The sequence below is a fragment of the Diceros bicornis genome, chromosome 10 (assembly GCF_020826845.1).
Source record: "Diceros bicornis minor isolate mBicDic1 chromosome 10, mDicBic1.mat.cur, whole genome shotgun sequence".
In the NCBI taxonomy this organism is placed as follows: domain Eukaryota; kingdom Metazoa; phylum Chordata; class Mammalia; order Perissodactyla; family Rhinocerotidae; genus Diceros; species Diceros bicornis.
The window spans coordinates 56733079-56758055 of NC_080749.1; the positions used below are offsets into that span (position 1 = coordinate 56733079).

Sequence of the window (24977 nt, forward strand, 5' to 3'; positions counted from 1 at the left end):
AAGATGAATTTATGTTAATTTTACCAACCAGCGTTCTCATCAATCATATATATTTTGGGGGGAAATGTAAACATTATTGCCTAAAGTACCTTATATACATCTGATAGCTGATCATAAGAAAGGACTTTAACGATCTACAAAGGTAAAGCTGATAAAAAGGATACCATATTTTGGTTTATTTTATTTAGCCTTAAATTATATATTAATATTTTTTTAAATGTAAACTCAGTAAGAGCTGGTATAATCAACATTTAACATAAGTAGTCTCATCTCTTTAAAGAAAAAAGAAAACAAAAAGTTGAGCTTTAGATCATTGCTATTTCATGAGGAAGTTCTCTAATATTTTATGGGAATATTTTAATAGACCCCAGGAGTTTTGAAATAGTGTTTCCCCTTGAAATACTTTCCACTTGATGAAAATCATTTCTCCTGGAAAATGAATTCTTTCAAAAGTTTCCTGAAAGCCTATTCTTAGGAAATGAATATTTTTAAATCCAGTGTCTTTAAAATAATGAAAATATGTCAGAACAAATTTGAAATAAATCACAGAAAATAGTGCCAATGGGTATATATTTATATGTGTGTGTATCTCTTACATATGTATATGTTTAAGAGAAGGAATATATATGTATATACATACAAATACATATATACATACATATATACACACACAAATATGTAGGTAGTGCACCTACATTTTAATACACACATATACCCACTTCGCTGAGTCTAAACATGCACTAGCAAGTTATTTTAGGGCTTCAACTCTTCAGAAAATCTCATTATGTGAGGAGTGAAGTGGCTCTGCGGGGAGCATTATGGAAATATCTGGACTTGATTTAATGAGGCTGTTCACATTGGTGGAATATCAACTTAACAGAGAAAAGTCTGCCCAGGGCGTCCAAGTTACCAAAATGAAAATTGGCAATTGAGATGATAAGAACGTGGCTTTCTTCTGTGAAATCACTTCAGGTAACAGAGATAACATTAAATAACATACATTCTATGCACCAAGAACAATGTTTTATGTACCGAGTCTCTTATCCGTCTCTCCTAATGACTTCCCTTAGCGGGTTGTTAGTACTTGACAGCAGGTCTCCGTGCGGGGAAGTTTTCTCCAATTCCACATTCAAAGGAGGTCCATCAGAGAGCATGATTGGCAATTTTCGTCATAATCTGCACATTATTAGCATCAAAATTGACGTGGCAGTTAACACTGGTGGGTTTTGATGTGCCTTTCTTCAAGTTCAAGCAAACCCCTCCAGTAGCCGGAGTTGGCAGAGCCGGTCTCAACAACCCAGCGGTGGCTTTGCAGAGGCGAAGGCGCAATAGACATGCGTGAGAAATATGCCAAGAACCATTTTACCCAAGGAAAAGGAGAGCGAGGAGGGAAGGGGTGAGAGGAATAGAGTTAGAACTCAGAAAAGTGTCTAAGGAAATGCTTCAGGATAATATCATTTATCTAGAGATTCAAGTATTTCCCAGATGCAGTGGAACCTGGTAGGTGGAAAACTCAGCTGAAAACGTTTCTTCAAATACTACAGCAGTCTGTCAATCCTGCCCTCCCCTTCCTTTCGTTTCCCTTTCCTTTCCTGGCCTGGCTGTGGCAACCTCATTAGCCATTACTTTTTGCATGAAATAAGCAAGACGCCTCCGTCCCAAACCAAAGATCAAAAGAGAGAACGGTGGTGGGCCGAGAGAGAGGAGGCTAGACAGCCACCCCTTCCCACCTCGGCTTTGTCCTTCCCGGGGAAGGCGGCCGCAGACCCACCAGCCTTGCTCCCGCACAGTGAACAATCTCACAAACACGGCCGCGGCCGCCCGCGCTCTCCGTCCGCTCCCCTGGCATTCTCCTCAGACCTCCCTTCTGCCATTCTCCTCGGACAGGCCCCTAACAAGCTCAGGCTGAGAGAAAAATTGCCACCTCCCCTCACCCTCGTTTAAAGAAAAGAAAGGATGGAAGAAAAAGAGCAGCAGCAGGAACCTCGGGGGTGACTCTTCCTCCCGCACAAAGCACTAGTGCACACCATTCCCCTCTCTTTGTTGTGGTTCTCCGTTGCTTCTGGCCACGTGGTTCAGCCGAGTCATCTGGGCCCGAGGGCTGCCAGCCAGGGCCGGAGACCCCAGAGGACCAGGGTGGGGGCGAGGGGAATGTCTTCGGGGATACCAAGAGCTCAGGACAGAGGCGGGAAGCGGGGCCTGGGCGGCGGGAAGCATACTTAAAGGAGGGGAAGCGGCTGGATAGTAAATACAAAAATAGAAATAATTTGGGGAGACGCCCGCAGGGCCGTCGCGCCCCCCAATTCGGGACAGGTTCCCTTCGGCCTCCCGCGCCGGGGCGCCCCCTGGCGGCAGCTTTAGCAGCGGGCAGTGCACAGAGGGCACGTGGGCGCACAGAGGGCGCGGGGGGCGCTCGGGGACTCCCGGGCACAGAGTGGCGGGCACGGCCCCCTGGCGGCGGCGACGTAGTTATCTGGTGAGCGGCGCCTCGTCCCTCTGGTCCGGCGGGCTCACGGCGGTCTTGCTAAGCACAGCGGCTGAGTAGGGCAGGAAGCCGCTCTCGGAGCGCGGCGCCGCCGTGCTGCAGCCGAAGTCCGAGACCCCCGCGGCCCCTGCGCCGCCGCCGCCACCCCCGCCGCCGCCGCCGCCGCCGCCGCCCCGGGACCCCAGGGCCGCGGCGGCTGCTGCTGCGGCCGCCGCTGCAGATTGACTGCTGTGGCAACTGAGGCACGAGCAGGGCGCCGAGCCACCGCTGGGGGGCGCCCCGGCCGCGGCGGCCGAGGAGGCCGCGGCTGCCGCCGCTGCTGCAGCCGCCGCGGCCGAGGCCGCGCTGTTGAGCCCCGCGGCAGCCGCGGGCGTCTGGTAGAGGCCCGGGTGGCGGAAGCTGCACAGCAGCTCGGGCCGCGAGTAGGGGTGCGAGAGGGCACGGAAGGTGTCCAGCGGGCGGATGGAAGTGGCGAAGGGCGACGACGCCGCGGCCGCTGCGCCGGAGGCCGCGGCCGCTGCGGCCGCAGCCGTGACGCCCACGTGCGGGTAGTAGTGCAGCGGCACGTGCGAGTGGAAGGGGTAGGGCAGGCTTCCGGTGGCGGCCGCGTGCGTCATCATGTAGGTGTAGAAGCTGGGGTCGGCCGGGTGCGGCCACGACATGGCCAGGCGCTGCCGCTTGTCCTTCATGCGCCGGTTCTGGAACCACACCTGCGGGGAGAGCCGCGCCGCGGCCCGAGTTAGGGATCGCCTCGTGACCCCAGCCACGCCCCTCCCGGACCTCCGAGTGGCCTGGCCTCCTCCCCTCCGCCTGGGCCCAGCCCGTAGTCCCCTTTGCTCTCCCAGCTGGGATAGTGTGGGCAGCAGTGTGGACCGCCGTGGGCACACCCTTCCCTGCGAGAAGAGTCTTCTCTATGTCTCACCGCTGCAGCTCCTCGGGCTTCTGCTCCCTTACTTTTTGCTGCGTTTTCTTGTCCCAACCTAACCTTTCCTCTGCTTCCCGCCACTCACCGGTGCCCGGCCTCCCTGAGCATCCGTCTGGAAATCCCAGGATTTGCGCGGGGATCCTAGGCCGCCTTTAAGAGAGGCTGCTGCGGCAGCTTTTCTAAAAGGTCGCCGCGCGAGGTCTTGAGTCCTCTGAGATGCGAGGACCTGCCTTGAGGGGCACGGGTCCGATTTTGATATTGAGGGATGATTTTGTTGGAATCGTTTGCCTCAAATGAGTGGCGGGAGCAACATCCTCTTAAACTGAGAAGGGGACTTTTCAACCCCTCCCAACACAGTATCTAATGAAGACATCATTCGTCACCACTCTAAATTACAGAAAGCCTGACCAAATCGAAGGGAGACTTCCACACCCCTCCCCTATCGCGTGGAGTTTCCTCTTTTCTTTTTCTAGAGTATCGGGTCCTCCGTAAAATGCTCACCAAGTCGCCCACCCTCTCGGTTATCTCTCCCGGACGTATAATAAAATTAATCACCTAAAGATAGGTAAATAAGGACAATTTCGTTGCGTTTCTCCCCCCCCCCAGGTTGCTTTTTTCCCGTTACCCAGGAGAAAAATGTTTAAGAAACTACTTTCTCAACCCAATCGATTTTTAAAATAGAGTATCCTTTTCTCCGTGTTGTAGTGATTTATGTGAAAATAAATCTCCAAGATCAAGAGCAAATGAAAAGTTTCACCTCTGGTTCGTGCCAGAGGAACAAAGCCCAGCCGGCTTTGCCGCCGAGGGGAAAGGAGGGCCATGGACCTGTGCGAGGGCACCTGGGCAGGTGCTGGGCAAAATCTAGCAGCGGCGCGCGTTTGCGGCATCGGCTCCGCGATTCCGGGGCCTTCCCAAGTCAGCCAGGCCGGCCAACATTTCGGAGCTGAGAAATAAATATGCCTATTCCTGTCGTGACTCTCCCCCGCAGGTTTCCAGGCCGTCAGCTAAATCTAGCCACCCAGAAAGGAGGCAGGAGAAACAAAAATCAACCCAGACATTTCCGGGGAGGCTAGAACAGGCGCGCGCTGGAATCAATACCTTGATGGTAGTTTCGGGCAGGTTGAGCGCAGCGGCCAACTCGCACCGGCGGGGCCGCGACACATAGTTCTCTCGGTAGAACTCCTTCTCCAGGCGCGCGATCTGCTCGCGGGTGAACGCCGTGCGGTAGCGCCGCACCTGATCCGCGCCAGAGCCAGAGCCGCCCAGGGCCGCGCTCCCGCCGCCGCCGCCTCCATGCAGGCTGCCGAGGCCGGAGCCCGACGCAGACGTCGTGGTACCCCCGGCCGAGCCGCTCTCCACGTACCCTGGCAAACAAACGGCCGACAGAGCATGAGTCACTGTTGGGCCAAGATCCTCGCGCTGGGGCTTCGCGCGGATGGGGGAAACCGTGAGAGGAAGGCGAGGCGCTGCCTGAATTGATGGGGTCTGTCATGCTTACAAATTGCTGCCGTTAATGGAATCAATAAAGTTTGGGGAGACCTTCATAACCAAATAATAGGAACTCAATTAGGGAGGGTTTTTTTTCTTTCAATAATTGGAAATTCAACTCGGGGAAATTTGGCCAAGGGAAAATGTCTATATCTAGGCGCAGTTTGGGAAGTTCTGGATTTGCCATGGTCTGGAGACAGCAGGGCAGCTTTCTGTACGGCCTCCAACCTTTGACAGTCTTTTGAGTTTGATTAAAAATATTTTAAGAGTCAAAGACGGCAGCAGCTCAAACAGGAACCATTAGGGGGTGGACACTACTTTCCAACTCTTTTTCTCCCGCTGACCCAAGCGAGTCTCCCAGAGGCGCCAAGCGACGCTCCCTGCGACTTATTCAGAATGTCCCCTCCACTGGGCCTTGGAGGCTCAGATGCAGCAGAGTTCAGAGCTGCTGCCAGGGCACCCTTCCCCTGGCGCTACTCAGCGGCCGGGTAGGGGTCGATCGGCTCGCATCGGCTTTTAGACCGGCGCGCGGAAACATTTTCTGGGACTCAAGAGCGAGGGTAGGCGGGCGAGAGGGCCTGGAGCCCCAGGCCTGTGCCTTGCTGGGAGGCTCAAGAAGCAGAACCAGGGGGCACGGTGTCCCGCATGCGTCCCGCCCCTGCCTGAGATAGCTTGGTGCAGCTTCCTTGCGGAGGGTCAGAAAGGGGCAAAGGCACCAGGAAGAGCCGTCAGGGGCCGCGGAGGAACAGGGAGGACGGGACTGGAGAACGCGGCGCGGGAGGCGCGGTTACCTTTGCCATTGTTTTCCTTAAGAGGCGCGGCGCCGAGGCCGCCAGGGGAGCGCAGCGCGGAGCAGCCCACCTCCACGTCGCTGCTCATGTCCGCCTCGGCAGCCGCCTCTGAATAATGGCCCGGCTTTTTGCGGCCCTCGGCGGCGGAGGCGATTTCGGAGGAGACGGTGCTTTCGCTGCCGGAGTGCTGCAGGTTGAACAAAGTGTCTATTTCGAATTTGCCCTTGGCAGGGAGGTCTCCCAGAGTGCCGTGCAGGGGGGCGGACGGCAGGCGCGGGCTGAGGCGAGCCGGGTGCTGCGAATTTTCCAGGGCCTCGAGCACAGCATTGCCAGCCGAGTCCGACAAATTGGAGAACCTCTTCCCGGCCGTGGGGCTGTGCAGCCCTCTCTCCATCAGAATCATCTCTTTTCTTATTCTTTCCATCATCTCAGCTTTCTAAAAAATGCCACAGTGGCCCGGCTGTCCCGTCCTAATGATGGGCTGCGCCTAGGACTAATTCTCATTCAGCCCCAGCGAGAGCCTCTAAATATTATTATCTCTTTTGGAAGGAGGCGGAAAAATTGTGGGATGCCAGAGCGAGGGAATGACTGGTCAGAATGACCCATACATCCTTCCGAGCCCGAGATGTCATTCATCAAAAAGTAGAGCTCGCTCGTCATTAAGGTACGAATGACGCCGTTCGAATAATCATTTATTGTAACAGGTTTATAAGCAAATAAATACACGCTCCTGTCAGTGGGTAATGAAGGCGGCTTCAGAGCAGACAAATAGATCCAGGTAGGAGGCGAGAAGAGACAAGAAGTGAGGAGGAAGGCTCCGGTCCTTTGCCCGCTCAGAGCCGGTTCTGCTCGCCCGGGGGTTTGGCCTCGGGGGTGAAATTGACAGTCTGATTAATAGAGCGCGCCGCGGCACATTTCCCCCTTCATTTAGGGGCATCATTACGCTCTCAGTTTGCTGGGTTGCCCCTTAGGTCCTAATCATGCAGCGCCTTCCTCATTTTTCCTCGGACACAGATACGTGTTAAATAATAGATAATGCTTTGATTTTCCAGAGTAGATCGTCGGGAAGGCTTTTTTTTTTTTTTTTTTAACATTTACAAGCGGGAGGGGGGTAACGGGGGGGGACAAGGGGGAGGATGTAGGGAGAGTTGCGTAAGGAGAAGACCTTGCACTCCTGTCTGGATTACTTATCTTTTGAATTTCAGAACCAAATATGTATTTTATTTAACAAATAGGACTCGGAGTTCTCTCTCTGCCCACTTTGCCTCAGCCTGGCTGCTCTCCTCCCACTCCAGTAGAAAGAGAGAAATATCTCGTCGAGTTTTGAAAGCACTTTAGTGCTACGTGGCTGGGGAGGTGTGTTGGGCCCGTGCCTCCAAACGGAAATCATTAGGTCCTCTCTGATTTTTTAACACAGTTTGCAGTGTGAGTTCTGAACTTGAAGTCCCGGGTGTTTAACTTTTATAATCCTGCTGATGAATAGGCTTCTCGCCTATGCATTTTCCCCGGGGAAATGAACTCGGCTGGACGATTTCATAGCAAAATTCGACAGCTAACTTTAAAACACAATCGCGATTTACAGCGCCATATGGGCTGCCCCAAATCCACTTTTTATGTTGCCAGCTTTCCCCCTCCCTCCTCAAATCGAATTATTCGTGGCAAAGTTGCCATATTTCGAGGTCAAGGGAGGAAAGAAGAGACTTAGCCTCCTTCCCCTACCATCACGATGCCCTCCCTTCCCCACTCTGCCCTTCTTCCTTCCCTCCTTCCTCTCCTCCCCCATCCCAGCCCCAGCCCCTTACCTGTGGCCCCGGGTATTCCCGGTGCTGAGTTCCGGCGTGGAGAATCGCGGACCAGCCTTGCTGCTGCTCTTCGCGGCCTGAGTTTGGCGGCTGAGCCTCTTGGCGATAACTTTGACGGTCATAATGACGCCGGCGGCAACCATTTTAACGAAGATCAATCTTCACCCAAGGCCGTTGTGCATCTCCTCCCGCGCTTGCGCCCCACCCTGCCCGGACCCCCAATGCACTGTGCGGGTCCGCCTGCCAGCAGCGCAAGGGGAGAGATCCGCGGCCACGGGCGGGGACAAGAGAGGATAGGGACAGGACGCGGAGGTCGGCCTGCGAGCTTCCGAAGCGGCCGAGAGACCCTAGCAATCTGGGCGCTGGGCGCGGGTCCTGCATCCCCGCCTCAGCGCCAACCCAGACCCCAACCCAAGCCCCCCCTTTCCTCCCTGCCGCCACACCCAGCACATCGGGGTGTATAAGGGGCAAACCCGCATCTATTTGCCCATCTCTCTGTTGGCGCTTTCTTTTTAACCTTGGATCCGTTGGGGGCGCGTCAGGAATGTAAGGGGAGGCGAGGTGTGAAGTGTATTTATATACATTTATACACATAGTCAATGCCAAAAGTTTCTCTCCTGTTCCCCTTGGCGCCAACTTATTTCAACAACGCGAGCTTTGCTTAGAAAATCAATTCCACCTCTTTAAAGTAATAAACGGCATTTTCCCACAAAGTGAGAAATGGAAAGCTGGATAAGCACGCAGTGGCTGGGGAGGTGAGAGGGGGCACGCGGAGTGGGTGTCAGGAATACGGAGAAGGACTTGACCTGGCGTCCACCTCTGCCCCTGCTCCAGAGGCCACCCGACTGCGAGCACTATGAGCCCTCCTCGCGCTTTCCGGCCATTAACGCGGTCAGAGCTCAGCTCTGTGGATGCCCCCACCTCTCCCTCCCTGCTCCACAGTCGGGGAGCCCAGCTCCACCACTCCCGGCAGGGCTCGCCCAGCGAAGGGGAATCGCTGTCCCAGGAACCTGGGAAGGGTACCCCCCGAGTCCCACTTGCTTTGGGGACTGAATGGGACACCGTGGTCCAGGATCGGGTCTGGGGGGGGCGAAGGCCCTGGCGGGAGGTGGGATCGGGCGGAGGCGCGACCTGAGCGGAAGTCGCAGATGCCTTTATTGCTGTCGTTTGGCGCCCCCGTCTGTTTTCCTAGCGGTTTCGGCTGCTGTGAGCAGCTTTCACTCGCAGAAGCCGCCGCTGGGGGCTGGAGTGCAGACGGCGACCCCTTTCTCCTAGCCAGTAGGTCTCCCACTTCCTGCCTTCCTCTGAGACCCCCCGCCTTTGGTCCCAAAGCCTGCGCTAAACTGGACCTCAGTCTGTTGAAAAGGGAAAACAGCATTTCTCGGCGACACCTTCATTCATTAGTGGTTTTGAAAACTATTTTGCACCTTTTAAATAACGCCAATATTTCGTATTCTAGCATGTTTGTTATGAAAAGTATATTCAAGACCATGTCATGGAAACTACTCACGGTAAAAGATATCTATAATTTTTCACTACACTGAGGTTAGCAGACAAAGTTTTGTGGGAGACAGTGAACATTCCATTACAATATTTAATGTCTCTTTATTTCGATTCTACACCTACTAGTAGTAGTATATTGACCAACATATGTAGCTTTTACTCTGAAATTATGTGCTTTTTACACATATTATCGCCTGTAAAGCTCACAGCAACTCCAGAGACGGATTCTATTATCCCTTTTTGAGAGGCGAGACACCTACCACACAGAGAGGATGGAGGACTTGCTCATGATTTTAAACTATCTCTGATAATATCTAAGTTATATTTTAAAAGCTTTGGGTAGCATTTTTGGTTGATTTTCTCATTTTGCATATGTCTTCTTTAACTACAGGCCTACCTCAGAAACATTGAGCGTGTATAGAGGGTAGTGAGATCAACACGGTTCTGCGGGTGATTATTAATGAAATGCCCAAATCGCGCACCTCTCCCAGAATGTCCAGGTTAAGGCTGAGAAGCGGCCTGTGACAATGTCCCGGGTTTTAGATGCAGCCTCCGAGTCGTGAAGCCCTCCTACCCAATACCAAGGTACAGGACTCTCAACAAAACAAGAATCGAACACATGTCCACGTGGTTTGGCAGGAATTTTTAAGATGCACTGGAGATGAGCGTGCAGGAAGGACTTCCTCCAAATGGACTGAAAAGCACTTTTTGCTCGAAAGGAGAAATTACGTGAAAGAGGCCTAATTTTTTTCTGTTAGGCTTCCAGACTAAATATTTGTTTCTGAGCAGCGGCGGGTCCTCCGAGGTGAAGTGGCCTTCGACTGAAGGTAATAAAAATTTGTCCAGGCTGCTGGAGAGGAGGGGCGCCGGTACAGCCGGAGTTGCAGCAGAGCCGCGCGTCCACCGGTGCCTGGCTCCCAGCTTTCGAGCGAAAGGCTCGGTGGCAACAGGGCCAGAAAGCCGCGGGCCCGCATCGGGACGCATGCTCGCTCGACGACTGGGGCCGCTGGGTGTGGCGGGACAGCAGGACGGCCAGGGCCTGGGCTGCCAACCCCGGGCAGATTTTCTTCAGGCTAAGTGCGGTCCCCACGGCTTGGCGGTTTCGGTTTATAAGGGAAGACGCGGATTTGGCGACTCCAGGACGACTCCGTACTGGCAACTTTTTGCTGCCATCCCAGGCAGGCCGGCCTCGCGCTCTCTGTCTCTTCCGGGCCTCTCTGGCAGCTTTTGTTTTTCCTCCTCCTTCCTCCTACAATCCTGCGCCCCACCAGGGTCGGCCATGTGTATGGAGTGGGGGAGGGTAATGCAGGGGTAGGAGGGGTACTTTCTCCCTGGACTCTGGGCTACCCAGACCCGCTGCTTGCCTGAAGCTTGTGCGCCCTCAGACGTGACAGGAAAACTTGCAGGGACATCTAGCGCCAGGCCTGGGGAACTGCGCACCGCCAGGCAGGGAAGCTAAGCCTGAGCACTGGCCCGTCCGCCTCCTTACCTTCGCCCCGGTCCCCCACCTAACCCCTCCGCGGTTAGGCATTTCCCTAACCTCCATCCGTTCTCCCTGCCCGTGACCACACGTGGATTCCCCAGAGACACAGGGCTCTGCGGAGTAGAGAGAGAAATTTATTCTTTCATCTCAAAGGGCGGACAGAGTGAGCCCTTAGTGGACTTTAGTTAACAATGATATTGCTAGAGAAGTGTATTTCGAAGACAACGTCACCCCTGGAGATGTCGGACCAAACAGGAGAAAATTGCTTGCGGTCCCAGCTTTTGTTTTGCGAAAAAAGAAACAAGTTAGCCGGGTGCCCCCGGCTCTGGGCCCACCCTCCGGCACCGCCTTCGCAGTGAGAGTACTACTACTCTGAGAGAGAAGCCCCTCACTGTGTTTAATTCCCGCCAGGACTGGGGGCGTTCTCTCCATCCCAAACAAGGGCCCGCTGCCCTGCTGGAGGCAAACCTGGTTTCACCAAATAACGCTTCGGGTTTGGAGAGGGGTTTTTTGTTGTTGCAAACAATTTACATTTAATAAAGCCCAATTGTCTTGTTAAATCCAAATAGAATACATCTCAGACATAGAAAGTGCCCAAACTCAGGATTCCACTGTCTGGCTTTTACTGGAGATCTCTTTCTTCACCCCAGGTTTGTTGTTTTTTTAATCCTTTTGATATCTCCAGCCTGAGGGAAACGGGGTATTGCCTGCAGAGGGAAAATGAGCTCCAAAGTTGGCAGCATACAGCCTGGGTTAAGCTGGACTTAAGACTTTACTTTGGAATTAAGACTTTATTTCTACACATAATTTTTGGCTTCTTACAAGTTAATTGGGAGGGTATCCTGCACTTCCTGGTGTGGCCATCAGGGAAACATTTTCAAAGGAGTCCCCAGGACCCCCCCCCCCCCCCCCCCCCGCCCCCTGATAGCACCCTGCGATTGTTGTCCTGGCCCTAATAGCCATCGATTATGTGGTTAATTGAGCTCATTGCTCTCTTGCCAAGCAGAGGAACTTATAGTCTTCAATAAATTTAAATCTCAGCCTGCATCTGCCCATTCCCAAACCCAGGACAGGGACATGATTTGAAAGATCATCTGCAAGGAGGGAAAGAGAGAATGTGACTTCCAGAACACTAATTCCCAAAAAGAGTGCTTGTGGAGGGGAGCAAGTGCTGGGAGAGGAGGGCTGAGCTGACCTGCCTCTCTCTCTGGAGGAGTGGGACCTTGGGCAATGAAGGACTATCCTGAGTTTCTCCCAAAACCAAAAAAGGTGGCAAAACTAGTTTCACTGAATAACACATCAATGTTTGGAGACATTTCTGGTTGCAAAAGATTTTCATTTAACAAAGACCATTTCTGTTGTTAAAGCCCCAACATAATACACCTACACACGTACACATACACAGGTTTCATTCCGTGCTCTGGGCCAGTTAAAAAAAATTATTCCCATTAAGTTTAAACCTGAAAACAGCTTGGACACAGAGTGTACAAGCTAAATGAAATGTTTCTGCAAATTCAGCTTGAAAATTCCTCCCCTACCTACCACCCCTGGTGTGTCTTATTAGTTCATAAACAGAGCACTTTGCCTGGTACTCAGCCACAGCCCTATGATCCAATAGCAGCAGCTGCCCTGGGGGGGTGCAGGGTTTAGGGGCCCTCATAGGGTCCAGACAGAGCCTCTTTCCTTAGGGGAACCCCTTCCCCCAGGGCCAGGACCTCAAAGGCTGTACGGGAAGCAGGTTAAGCAGCAGGATAGCAAGAGGCAATGCTCCTTACTGTTCAAAGCCTCCTTGGTCTCTGAACACCCACTAGGATGGGCAGAGAAACCCCAAGTCCTACAATAGTCACACGGGCCAACTGGAGGCAGGGCCACCATTGAGAAATGCATTTAAACCAGAGCATTAATTCACACTTTCCTCCCAGTCCTCCACAACTTAATTTGCTGTGTGGAAAAATAAGCCAAAAGTGAAGGGCTGTCTGAAATCAGCAAAACTTGACAAGGTCTTTCTTCTTATCTTCATTTCACTTTATTTTTTAGTATATTGGTAATCGAGATATATTTATCAGATAGAAAATGGTACAGAAGTCTCAGTGCACAAAATCACAGAGATATTTAGTTTTAAGAGACTGAAGTTCGTTGGTTGCAGTTATGTCTTAGAAATATTTCAACGAATTTGTTTTTTGAGGTCATAGAAAAAAATTTAAAAGTATCTACATGTTTTCCCCCTCTGAGAAAAAGAAAGGGAGATAAAAAATAAGGAAATTTCAGGGTGTCATCCCATGATTTATTTGGTACTGAAATTGTTAGGTAAAGAGGACCCAGCCAAACTCTTCCAAAAGTCAGCAACTCTGTCACCTGGCCCTGACTGGTGTTTTTAAAACGCCAATCCAGCTTTCGTTACTAACTTTTGTCATCTTCTCTCAAGTAGCCAAAGTTGTTCTCACCAGCAAACTTCTATTCCTACAATTTTATGCAAAGGCTTAGGCCCCTCCTGTCTCAAATTTGATCATGAACATGTCTAGGACTTCAAAAAGGTCAAATTCTCCTGCTTTTCCTTTCCAGCGCCCTCTCATAACTTTCCCCTTTATTTGAGCCTTTTATGGTTACTGCGTTTTGCGTGTCAACACTCCCAACACCAGCAGCCCACCCTGCAATGCCAAGCGAGGCCCAGGAGGGCCTTCCTGGCTCCTCCACTTGACCCAGCCAGGTCCTGTCTTGGGTCCAGGAACAGCAGGCTAGGTGACTAGCCTCACCAATCCCAGGCTCAGGGGCGCGATTTTCTTGGATATGAGCTGGCCTGGGGAGTTGATGCTGCAGAACCAAATGGGCTCACTCTGAGGGCTCCGGCACTCACCCCAGCACCCTCGGCTCATCGAATTTAATGTTGCATCTAAGGTGGGGACTTAAACTCACCGCAGGACTCATACCAGCCCCCCATTAACGGCTAAAATGGAGGATGGTGGGCTGGGGCTCTATGGCTGAGGATTGGCAGGAAGGGATGAGGAGGGGTCAGGGCTGTGATCTCTGACACCCTGGCAGGCTTCCTGGAGCCCATTCTACTCCTTCCATGTCAGACCCAGTTGCTCTGGGCTGCTGCTCTCACAAGCCCCAAGCTTGCTTGGAAAAACCGCCCTCTTAATTTGCCCCTCTCAGTTCTCTGTAGTCGGCAGTTTGGAAAAGAAAGCGAAACAAAGGTCCCTGGGAAAGTGAAGTTTTCAATTAATTGGTGTGAGTAACGGGCGGGGGTGGGTGGTGGCTGCAAAATGCAAGAGGCCGGTCGGCTTCAGGAGAGACTCAGAAGTTTCGCGGCGGGCGGCGGAGTGGCTTTCTGGCGGAGCACTCCATTGGGTCTTTCTGCCGGCCCGGGGAGGCTGCGCCAGGGCTGGGGAGCCCAGCTGAGGAGGAGTGTAGAGGCGAATAGCGTGGACCAGGCATCTTGATTCTTCTCGCTGGGGCATACCCTCAGGTTCGCCGCGCCGAAGCCAGGTCTTTTCTTCTGCTTGACTGACTTGTAAGTCTCTGCGCCCGGCCTCAAAGGCACTTAGGGGGCATTTTCCAGCGGACAGCGTATGTGTACAGGAAGATCTGCTCGAATTGGTCCTAATTCGGAGGATCCCTGGAATAACATGCATGAAATGCCTTTGCCTCGTAGCAAGGTAAGGAAGATAGTTCCTCGGGTTTGGAGTATAGGTCAGCTAATCCGAGGGATTAAGCAACAGATCAAATTTCACATCATTCTAACCATCTCTGTCCTTCGCCTTCATTTAGTTGTGCAGCTCGGGGAGCCGAGGAGAGGTGGCAAAAGCAGCCGTGGCCGAGACAAGGCGCAGGCCTCGGCGCCCGCCGCAGTCGCAGACAGGGCCTGGGATGGGCGGTCGCGCAATCAGCTCGTGGGGGTGGCTGCAGCGCAAACGCCTGGGTCTGGGGGAGGGCGGGAAGGGGAGGTGGGCTGCGCAAGGGGCAGGGGAGAGGTGGGGGCTGGGGAGGGGTGGGGGCCGGGGTGGGTGGGTCTGGCGGGGCCCGGGCCAGGAGCCAGGCTCTCCCGCGCCCCCACCCCCACGTGGCCCCGCGCAGCCAATGGCACGGCCTGGAGCGGGAGCCCTCGGGGAGGGAGGCGGCCCCCCGACCGGCCCAGGCCCCCTCCCAACCTGAACTTCGTTTTTATAAACGTCCCGCGATGAGCTAACCTGTTGGAGGGCGGGCGGGCGGGCGGGCGGGAGGCGGGAGGCTCGCAGAGGGAGAGAGGGAGAGAGGAAGAGGGCGGGAGCGAGAGACCGAGAGAGAAAGGAGAGGAGGGAGGAGGCGCGCCATGGTGTCCTGCGCGGGGCCAGGGCCAGGGCCAGGGCCGGGCCAGGCCGGGCCATGAGCCGTGCTGGGAGCTGGGACATGGACGGGCTGCGGGCGGACGGCGGGGCCGCGGGGGCGGCCCCGGCCTCCTCCTCCTCCTCCTCCGTGGCGGCGGCGGCACCGGGCCAGTGTCGCGGCTTCCTCTCCGCGCCAGTGTTCGCCGGGACACACTCCGGGCGTGCGGCCGCGGCGGCCGCGGCGGCCGCAGCGGCAGCAGCGGCGGCCTCTGGCTTCGCGTACCCGGGGACCTCTGAGCGCGCGGGCTCCGCCTCGTCGTCGTCATCTTCGGCTGTGGCCGCAGCGCGCCCGGAGGCTCCCTCGGCCAAAGAGTGCCCGGCGCCCGGCGCGGCCGCTGCAGCGCCCCCGGGCGCCCCAGCTCTGGGCTACGGCTACCACTTCGGCAACGGCTACTATAGCTGCCGCATGTCGCACGGCGTGGGCTTACAGCAAAACGCTCTGAAGTCGTCGCCGCACGCCTCGCTGGGAGGCTTCCCGGTGGAGAAGTACATGGACGTGTCGGGCCTGGCAAGCAGCAGCGTACCGGCCAACGAGGTGCCCGCGCGGGCCAAGGAGGTGTCCTTCTACCAAGGCTACACGAGCCCGTACCAGCACGTGCCTGGCTACATCGACATGGTGTCTACCTTCGGCTCCGGGGAGCCTCGGCACGAGGCGTACATCTCCATGGAGGGCTACCAGTCCTGGACGCTGGCTAACGGGTGGAACAGCCAGGTGTACTGCGCCAAGGACCAGCCACAGGGCTCCCACTTTTGGAAATCATCCTTTCCAGGTAGGGAAGTTGGAAAAAGGGGGAGGACAAAAGGGAAGGAGGGAGGGAGGAAGAGAGAAAAAGAAAAGAAAAGACGAAGAGTGCATGCCCCTACCTAGGAGTGGGTGCCTGTCCTCCTCGCCCAACCAGGGTTAACCCTGTGGAACTGTTGGTCGTCCAGTTGGGGGGAAATCTGTAAATTCCTCCTTTGGTTTAAACTGCCTCTCACAACCCTTTTCTTCTTGTGTGCAGGCACAGGCCTGTTTTTCTTCTAAAGTTGAGGGTCTTTGTGTGCCCTTTGCTCAGGCCTTTGCCCCTCCTACCCAAAGAGATGTCACAGAGTTGGGCCCCACTGTTCAAGGGCGTGACTGCCCTAGAGTGACCACTAAAGCTTCTAAGAGCTCACAGCTCAAAACACAGGAACACAAGAAATCAAAGCATGAACAAACAGCCTGGATTCTTTTTTTAAGTCTGTATATGTTTGTATGTGCGCAACCGGCATTTGCAGAAACTGTCCTTATGAGCGTCCCCACTAACCATGCCATAAAGTTGCAGGCTTGTTAAGATGCCGGTTTGAGAAACCATGATGATCCATCAAATTGGCTTTCACTTTGAAGTATAAATAATCTTTCTTTAATAACGTGTAAATAATAGATCTGTGTAAATAATAATAAAGTGTAAACAGCCTGGCTTTCTTTATCCCCTGGACTCCCTCCAAACGTACACACACACCCCCTGAAGCTGGGTGCTCCGGATAGCCTGGTCTAATTTTTCACGTGCTGTGTTTTATACCAGGGGATGTGGCTCTAAATCAGCCAGACATGTGTGTCTACCGTCGGGGGAGGAAGAAGAGGGTACCCTACACCAAACTGCAACTCAAAGAACTGGAGAATGAGTATGCCATTAACAAGTTCATTAACAAGGACAAGCGGCGGCGGATCTCGGCTGCCACGAACCTATCTGAGAGACAAGTGACCATTTGGTTTCAGAACCGAAGAGTGAAAGACAAGAAAATCGTCTCCAAGCTCAAAGACACTGTCTCCTGATGTGGGCCAGAATGGCCACAGAGATTTTAAATGCTTTCAGTTGTCTCCAAAAGACCTTTGGAAAGACTTGAATATGTATTTAATTCCCCTCATCCCCCTGCCAGTGACGGCAGATTTTGTGAATTGTTTTTCTCTCTTCTTATCTGGCTCTGAAACTTTTTGCTGTCCAACCTGACTTTGTAGTTCTGTTTCTTGTTTATTATTGATTTTGTTCTTGTCTAGGTTTATTTTTTTATGATGTTTTTAATGTTCTGTTTCTCCCTCCAGGCCAGTATAAAGGACTTGAAGTATTTTTGAATAATCCCCTCAAATGTATTTCAGAAGTGCCATTCTGATATTAGGGTTTTATTTTTTTAAATCACTTTATATGCCTGTTTCCAGCACTGATTATCTTCATAATCCATTAGGGCAGAACGATTTGCAGTCATTCATATCCTGTGATTGGGTAATTGAATCATTAGCTCTCAGCAGTCGCCCTGAGGCAAGTGGAAACAGCTCTGGGCAGGGAGTGCTTTAGGTCACTGGGAAAGTCTAAAAACAGGAGGCTAGAGGTACCGTGATGGCTTTAAAAGCAGCTACCTTATTAAATAGGGTTTGTATCTGTATTGGAATGAAGACAATCTTTCCGACGTTGGGTCTTTCACTTGCTGTTGTAGTCGTATGTGTTGAACACACCTTGTAGATTTGTGCTTTTATAATCTTTAATCAAAAATAATGTGTCCTCATGGATGCCTTCATTTCCCCAGCTCTAGATGCAGATACCTAGATGGCTGCAATTGGCAGAGTGACCGGTGGCTGATATAAATGCACCCCTCTCCCTGGCCTTGGGTCCGTGGGACTAGGGTTGAGGCCATCTCCTCAGTCCCCTGAAAGAGGCTGAATCAATGTGACCATGGGTGGGAACTTTTACCCACAACCCGATGAAGAACTTGACTGAACAAACGTATGGAGCCTCTCGTGGAGCTCTAAAACATCTAACAAATGCAAAAAATGTGGAGCTCTAAAGTCCAAGAAGAAAAAAAGATGTTTCTGAAAGTGACGATAAAGAACTACTTTTAAAGTGCTGCATATTTATACAACTGAGATTATTTTTGTAGATGCAATGCCTGTGAGCTGGGATACCTGGGCAGTGCTTCAGGCATTTAAAAATCACTTTTTACTCCTAGGGAGATGCAAATAAACAGAACTTTCTTGTTTCCTTTGAGTCTTTATACATTTTTTTTCTTTTTCCAAGCTCATGTTGCCTGTAGAAACTCTTCTTATTTATTATAAAATCTTGTTATCCTGAACACTATGATCTTCCCTATAGATGAAGGAAACTCAAAACCAGTTCTGGTCTCTGAAACCTCCAGGCTCTCCACTTCCGCCACCCTCCATCCCTTTTCCCGTGGCTTTCACATAAGTAGTGATGTCTTTAAATGAGGGTATAATTTGTGGTGTCTACAATATTTTTTACCAAATACATCCCCAATAAAATTTTACTTCTCTTTCAGTATTATCCATTTATTCAAATAGTTTTATTTTATCAATATGCATTTATGTGCCCCGGTATAGGAGAACGTGGTCACTTGGACGCTTTCTTCCTAGAAAGGCCGTTATAAATATCTGCTCTAGGATGGTCTTGAAATTAGACATACCCATATTTGGCAATTGAAAAAGAAACATTTCAGGCTTATCCCTTATCGCCTTCTCCCGGCAGCCTGCACACAGCAGCTGAAGACTGAAACCATAATTATATACCCCAAACCTCTGGACGCAATTTTTAGGCACTACAAACTTTCTTTTTGAGGCCTTTTTGCCACTCAGGGAAATGGCCGCTGAGGAACTGGGTGCCTCGTCCTTGTTAGCGCCCGGGCGCGATCAATTTAGTGGTTGCTAACTTTTTGGTGTGTAAGTTAAATACAGATGTTTAAAACCTCACACAATATGTAAACTCTTCTGGCGGCCGGGCTCGCTTATGGATCTGGCAGAGAAAGCGCAGAGACCCAAGGTCCGGAGCTACTTTCGTTTTCTCTGGCCCGGCTTGACTTCTTTCATATCTTGCAACCGACTGCGGGCGGCCAACTTCGTTTTAATTAAGAGAGAGAGAAAAGAAAAATTGACCACGATGCAGCCTCTGGAGAAGAAATAACCTCTGAAAACGGGACCACACCGTCCTCGACCTTTCACTTCGTGGAGAGCTGCTAATATTTCCTCTGTTTTTCTCACAAGATGCGTTTTCACCTAAAATGGGCCTGTTTTCCCTTCATCTCCATCGTCGTCTTTCCCCCTTCTTTTCTGTAAATTCCAGACTCCAGGGCCGCACTCCATTTCCCAGGTCCATTTCTCAGGTTTCCTGTCGTGGACAGAGGGATTGCCTCGAGGTTTTCCTTTCATCTGTAGTTTGCTGGTCAGATTCCCTCCGCCTAAGAGAAATAGGAGGTTTGCTGAAGATTAAAATTGCGCTTAAACGCTCTCCTGTGGAATTTGAATTGACGGCTAAATCAATAACAGATGAAGACTTTGTTATTGATACGAATTCCTTTTATATTCCGAATCGAGGAGGGAGGAGAGGAGCAGGTCTGTGGCCCAAGATCTGGAAGGGAGGCCCGGGGGGGGGGGGGTGGAGCCGCGAGGCGAAGGGAGCTTCGGGGAGAGGCCTCTCCTTCGGGTGGAGACACAGGCCGCGGGAAGAGCGCCTCCGAAACCTGGCAGGTTTCGAGCGCCGCTGGTGGAGAATCAAGGCCCCCGCGTCTATGCGTGATTCGAGAGGCGAAGGAGGCTTGGGAGCCGGCGCGTACCGCCAGACAAAGGGGCGGCCGCGATGCTTCCCGGTATCTGGCAGCCTGCCGGGTCCCTCTGGCTCCGCTGTCCCGGCCAGCCTTGCCGCCACAATCTCCGGCTTTCCGAGACGCTCGGCCGCGCCTGGCAGCGGGCCATGGCCGCACGGGTTGGCGACCCCAGGCCAGCTGCGCCGCCCTTCACTGTTGATCTTGACCGTGCGGCGGCGCCTCGCCAGGCGTGGAGCTCGCTCGCCATCTCCTGGGCGGTCAGAGGCATTGGCAGAGCTCGCCGTTGAGCTCCGCGGCCAAATCCTCTTTTCCCATTCTCTAGCTCACCAGTCCAGCCTCCTGCCCCCTCCCCCCTCGCCGCCCTCCCTCCCGGGCCCCAGCTCCCAGCTCCACGCATACGACTTCGCCTGCTGGACCTCGGAAATTATAAACCCAGGAGATGAGGTGGGGCAGCTGGGCACCATTTGAGCCAGGGAAAAATGGAGGGAGTCTAGTTCTAGCATTTTGTTTCTCACTTAGTTCCTTGATATCTTTAGTCCCCGGGGGGCAAACTGGAGCTGTGTGGCTGCCTAAGGGTCCGGAGAAGACACCCGTGGACTTGGAAATACCGGAGAATCGCTGTCTACGGAGACGAGAAGAGACTGCAGGAGCTTTCGGGCCTGGGGAGGCTGTAGCTCCTCGAAAATAGGGGGAGTTTCCTAAAAGGAGAACCTGCGTCTCCTAAGTCCCTAGGAACTGAGGTTGCAGCTTGTGCGTGCAGCCCTCGTGAAAGGACGGGGAGTGGAGTGGTCTCTTTATGTCTGAGCTCCTAAGAAAACTCCGACAGAGCCCTAAGGAGCCCCTGACTTGCCCACCTCCACCCCTACCCCCTCCCTAGAGCGTGAGGAAGAGGCCGATTGCGTTCCCCAGAGCCGCCCAATTGGTCGCCATAACTCACACAATAAAGTCGCAGCGCGGTGGTCAGCCTTGCCCTCCGGCGGCGCCTGTGTGGTCTCCGTGCTGGAGCTGGCGGTCTAACCAATTCCAGCTTGACTCGGGGACCGAGAGGCGGGCTGCAGGCTGGGGCGGGCGTCAGTCACCGGGTCGCTGGGGGTCTTGCAGCCGGAGGCAGGAGAGGAGGACCCCTAGACCTCCGGTCAGCCTAGAGCCCAGGGCCTGCGGCGGGGGCTGCCACATTGCTCCCGGCAAGGGATTGCTGCCCCGACTGCCTCCCTATTCTCCAGACCCCCGAACTCGCCAGCAGCCCGTGCTCCTGGAGGCGCTGAGCCGTGGAACGCTGCTAGCGGCTGCCTCGGTGTGCCCCGCTATTCCCAGCCGGGCGGCTCTGGCTCTTCTGTCCTTCCACACCAGGTCCCGGGAGCTCGTCCTGCTCCGTCCACCACGGAGTGGATGAAATTTGGAGTTCTGGTTTGCAGAATGTAGTCGCCAAGGTGACTCCTGGCGATAAAAGGAATGTAGCCTTTGGTCAATATTGGCCAATCGAGCTGCCCAGTCCCCAGGCCAGCATACTCCATGGACCTGGATGGCGACTTCCCTAGGAGCAGAGGACTTGGCCATGGAGGAGCACACCAGGAGTGGTGTGAAGCCTCCTTCCTGGGGCCAAACTTGGGGAGAGTCTGGGAGGCATTTCTCCACCATCAGCAAACTGCCTGGGGCCTGGGACCCAGGGCTCAGGCAGAGCGTGGGTCTTCGCTGCTAGATTACTCGTGCAGAGTCATCTCCAGAAGGAATGGGGGGTGGGGATGGGGCAAGAATAGCATTGCTCAGGCCTAGGGACAGAGCTGGTGGCCCCACCAAATCACAGGATCTCCAGACAAGGGGAGGGGTTCGTGGTACTGGAGAAGGCCTCAGCGTCAACTTAAAGCTGGTAGAAGCAAGTCTGGCCCAGGTAGCCGCAGAAAACGGGAGCGCAAAGCCAATCAAGACTAGGAAGGGTCCCAAGGGACGCTCCTCCAGCAAAGGCACCCGATGCCCATGCCCCCAGCTCCTGAAGCCGGGCCGGAAACTCACAGAGGCCTCACCTTCGCTCATCATGCCTTGGCTCTGCCTGGCAGCCTCGTCCTTCGCCATCCAGTATTGAGGGTGTTATCATAATACCCTGAAGGGGGGGAAAACGGGTCGGGGGATGTAGGCGGTGCTGAAATGACCGGCTTTGAAGAACCTGCAGGCAAAGTTTCGTCCAATCGTCTGAGCCTGTCCTCTTATTCCCGGTTGTAACTAAATACTGCTGCGAGCGAAGCCGAAGCCCTTTGTTGGAGATGTGTGAGCGCAGTCTCTACAGAGCGGGCTATGTGGGCTCGCTTCTGAATCTGCAGTCGCCTGACTCCTTCTACTTCTCCAACCTGCGGCCGAATGGCGGCCAGTTGGCCGCGCTTCCCCCCATCTCATACCCGCGCGGCGCGCTGCCCTGGGCCACCACGCCCGCCTCCTGCGCCCCAGCGCAGCCTGCCGGTGCCACCGCCTTCGGCAGCTTCTCGCAGCCCTACCTGGCTGGCTCCGGGCCTCTTGGCCTGCAGCCTCTGGGCGCCAAGGACGGACCCGAAGAGCAGGCCAAGTTTTATACGCCCGACGCGGCCGCCGGGCCGGAGGAGCGTGGCCGTGCGCGGCCCCCCTTCGTCCCTGAGTCTAGCCTGGCCCCCTCGGCCGCTGCTCTCAAAGCGGCCAAATACGACTCCGCGGGTCTGGGCCGTGCCGCGCCAGGCTCTGCGGCCCTGCTCGAAGGGACCCCCTGCGCCGCCGGCTTCAAGGATGACGCCAAGGGCCCGCTCAACTTGAACATGACAGTGCAGGCGGCGGGCGTCGCCTCTTGCCTGCGACCTTCGCTGCCCGACGGTAAACGGTGGCCACGCTCCCCGGGCCAGTTTGGGCCGGGATGGGATGTGGGGTGCAAGGGAGAGTGTGTAGGGGTAGGGAGCCGCGGGGGGCGGGCAGGCAACAGGGAGTGGGCCAGGCTGACTTGGGTTGGGGCTGTGTTGCAGGCCTGCCGTGGGGGGCGGCCCCGGGGAGGGCCCGCAAGAAGCGGAAACCTTACACCAAGCAGCAGATTGCGGAGCTGGAGAACGAATTCCTCCTCAACGAATTCATCAACCGGCAGAAGCGCAAGGAATTGTCCAACAGGCTGAACCTCAGCGACCAGCAGGTCAAAATCTGGTTCCAGAACCGGCGGATGAAGAAGAAGCGCGTGGTGCTGCGTGAGCAGGCACTGGCGCTATACTAGCCCAGAAGGTGGCCGCGGCCGGGCCGGGCCGGGCCTGCCTTTTTGAGCCGACGCCTGGCGTGGAGGAAGAGCTGAAACTGGGGCTTTTCCTTCCGCTCCTTGTCCGCTGGTCCCAGGTACCCTCCCGCTCAGTATGCAGCCCCAGAAGCCAGCAGGAGATTTGGAGACCTGGCCAGTTGGGCCTCCACGCTTTCCCCTTTCTCAGAGGGGTGTGAGGAAGTTGTAGCACAACCTTGGCCTTGAGGCTTCCCGAGTAGGCGGTCACCTGTCCTAGCTCTTGGCTGGGGTATTTACACCGGGGCTCACTCTAGCTCCCTTATAGTTGGAGTTCAGCTTCCACCTGGTTAGCTTCCCTTTTTCCTTCTCCCCAGCACTCCTGCATTTAGCAAGGGCCTAGCTCAGAGTGGAATTGATTTTAGGAAGGCCTCCTGGGCATAGTGGAAAGGGCTGAGAGCACAATTTTGTCTCTTTGCAGCCACAGCCTCTTGTGGCAAAGCCAGAATCTCAACTCTGCAAGAAGGAAAGGGCGCCATCCCCCTTCCTGTCTACGAGGCTGGTTTTGGAGGACAAAAGCCGCCCTAGACCTTCAGACTTTCTGAGGAAAGGGGAGGGGAGGGGTAGGGTGGCAGGACAAACTCCGGAGACACCTCTGAGTTCAGGCTGGGCTGGCCCCTCCAGCTGGGCAGAATGGACTGGATACTTCTTTCCCACGGATGGGAGGAAGTAGGCTGGGGCTCCATGGCAAACTGCAATCTCCCTGAGAGGACTGGTAAAATTCCCCTACCTCTCCCACCTCCTTACACATGTCTAGGCCGGAGCCCTGCACTCTGCAACTGGACCCCCAGAGCTGAGCTCTGGTGAGGAGAGCTGCTAGTCTCCTTTGAGGCTGGGTTGCACTAGGAGGAAGGAAAAATATCCAGAGGGAGAAGGGAATGAGCAAGGGGGGTTGGGGGGTTCCTACGTTCCCGCTGTAAATATGGCTTTCCTGTCGTGGTGAGTAAAGGTGTGGACGTGTCTTTCTTTCTTGAATTACCGTCATGGGCCACTGCAGGGAGAGATGAAATCTCCACCAGTCAGAGGACCAGGAAGGAGGGCCCTCAGCTCCTCAGCTCCTCGTGACTGCTCTTGATAAGTAGAGAGGAGCAGAAGTTCCCTTCTCCTCACCCTCTCCACCACCCGCCATCTCTACCAGGGGCCCAGCCACTGTGCCCTTTCTGAGGCCCTGTGCGGAGTGGAGTCGAGTCTTTGAGGCCCTGGGCACTGCCCTGGTGCTTGCTTTGTGGAGGCTGGGGTTCCTGAATGCCAGATGGAGTTGTTCTGGGCGTGCTGGGGTGTCCTGCCTTAACATCAGCGAACTCCAGGGCCCTTCCAAGCTTCTTCTACCTACCATCCCTGACTCTTTTCCCTCTCCTTCTGAGAAGTAGCGCCCCCCAACTCCTAGCGAGATGCACAACAGCCAAAGAGTTGAAGATTCCTTCCCAAAGTCCAGTGATTTATTTTCCTTGGAGGACCAGGCCCTAGATCTGGAGTGGGCACATCACAGGGAGCCCTGGGTCTCAGCCCAGCTGATCTCAGTTGATGTTTAGATTAATTGTATTATCTCTGCTAATAGTTGTCGTGCATGTTTTGTTTTGTTTTGATTTTGTCAAAAACAATTGCTTGTATATATAAATGTTTTCAGTGGAAATAAATATGCAGGTCCCAGCCAAGGGACTGATGTCAATTTTTCAAAACGTTTTGGATTCCCTCCTAATGTTTTTCAGGCCACCAAATTCATTTTTCTTTCCTAGTTGCGGTTTCACTGCGGGTGTTTCTTGACTGTTCATTAAATGAGAAAATGGCTTCCAAGTCAGTCAGGAAATGGTGTATAAAAGCCTACGAAGAAAATGTGTATGAACCATCCAGGGTGGAGGGAACCATGGGCAGATGTGAGTGTATCTCACATCCTAAGTGAACCCTCAGCTTCTTGTTGGCTGGGGTTTCGTCATTTTGCCTAAATTCTCGAAGTCTGAAACTTGCTGTTATCGGAGGAGGCTGCCAAGATATGAGGTTCCTCAGATTTCAATAGAAATGGAAATTTCTCAGATTTCAATACAAAGATTTCTCTCCCAAATTTCAATACAAAACATCTCTCCCTGCTATGTTTTGGTCAGACTTCTCTTGAACAGGCTATGCCCTATGGAAATCCTCCATATTGGCACCCCTGCCTGGAGCCCGGCAGGCTCCCTTGGGAAATGTGGCCTCCTCACCCCCAAGGCCTTCATAGCCTCTAGCTCAGGCTGGAAAAGCTAGGGCCTGCTTGGTATTCACCGTCCTCTTACAGACCCCAGCTCTCAGCTAGCTCAGAGATGGA

At 53.8% G+C, this 24977-nt stretch overlaps 3 protein-coding genes across 3 annotated transcripts; 2 read left to right on the forward strand and 1 right to left on the reverse strand.

Moving 5' to 3' along the window:
- Positions 1-2469: 2469 nt before the first annotated feature.
- Positions 2470-6116, reverse strand: EVX2 (even-skipped homeobox 2). The gene is made up of 3 exons (XM_058548634.1): positions 5690-6116; positions 4509-4774; positions 2470-3195 (listed from the first exon to the last, which is right to left on the reverse strand). The coding sequence occupies exons 1-3, from the start codon at positions 6114-6116 to the stop codon at positions 2470-2472; spliced, it is 1419 nt and encodes a 472-aa protein (XP_058404617.1).
- Positions 6117-14797: 8681 nt separating this feature from the next.
- Positions 14798-18117, forward strand: HOXD13 (homeobox D13). Its single transcript, XM_058548635.1, has 2 exons — positions 14798-15611; positions 16386-18117. The coding sequence occupies exons 1-2, from the start codon at positions 14840-14842 to the stop codon at positions 16634-16636; spliced, it is 1023 nt and encodes a 340-aa protein (XP_058404618.1). The 5' UTR covers positions 14798-14839; the 3' UTR covers positions 16637-18117.
- Positions 18118-21665: 3548 nt separating this feature from the next.
- HOXD12 (homeobox D12) lies at positions 21666-22624 on the forward strand. Its single transcript, XM_058548636.1, has 2 exons — positions 21666-22239; positions 22386-22624. The coding sequence occupies exons 1-2, from the start codon at positions 21666-21668 to the stop codon at positions 22622-22624; spliced, it is 813 nt and encodes a 270-aa protein (XP_058404619.1).
- Positions 22625-24977: the final 2353 nt, after the last annotated feature.

What these genes read in the sequence shown, in the direction of transcription:
- EVX2 (XM_058548634.1), bottom strand. Translation starts at nt 6,116, where the DNA reads ATGATGGAAAGAATAAGAAAAGAGATGATTCTGATGGAGAGAGGGCTG. An exon ending in TAAGGAAAACAATGGCAAAG is followed by an intron (nt 4,775 to 5,689) that starts GTAACCGCGCCT and finishes TTTGTTTGCCAG; the next exon opens with GGTACGTGGAGAGCGGCTCG. An exon ending in TGCCCGAAACTACCATCAAG is followed by an intron (nt 3,196 to 4,508) that starts GTATTGATTCCA and finishes CTCTCCCCGCAG; the next exon opens with GTGTGGTTCCAGAACCGGCG.
- HOXD13 (XM_058548635.1), top strand. Translation starts at nt 14,840, where the DNA reads ATGAGCCGTGCTGGGAGCTGGGACATGGACGGGCTGCGGGCGGACGGC. An exon ending in TTGGAAATCATCCTTTCCAG is followed by an intron (nt 15,612 to 16,385) that starts GTAGGGAAGTTG and finishes GTTTTATACCAG; the next exon opens with GGGATGTGGCTCTAAATCAG.
- HOXD12 (XM_058548636.1), top strand. Translation starts at nt 21,666, where the DNA reads ATGTGTGAGCGCAGTCTCTACAGAGCGGGCTATGTGGGCTCGCTTCTG. An exon ending in GCGACCTTCGCTGCCCGACG is followed by an intron (nt 22,240 to 22,385) that starts GTAAACGGTGGC and finishes GCTGTGTTGCAG; the next exon opens with GCCTGCCGTGGGGGGCGGCC.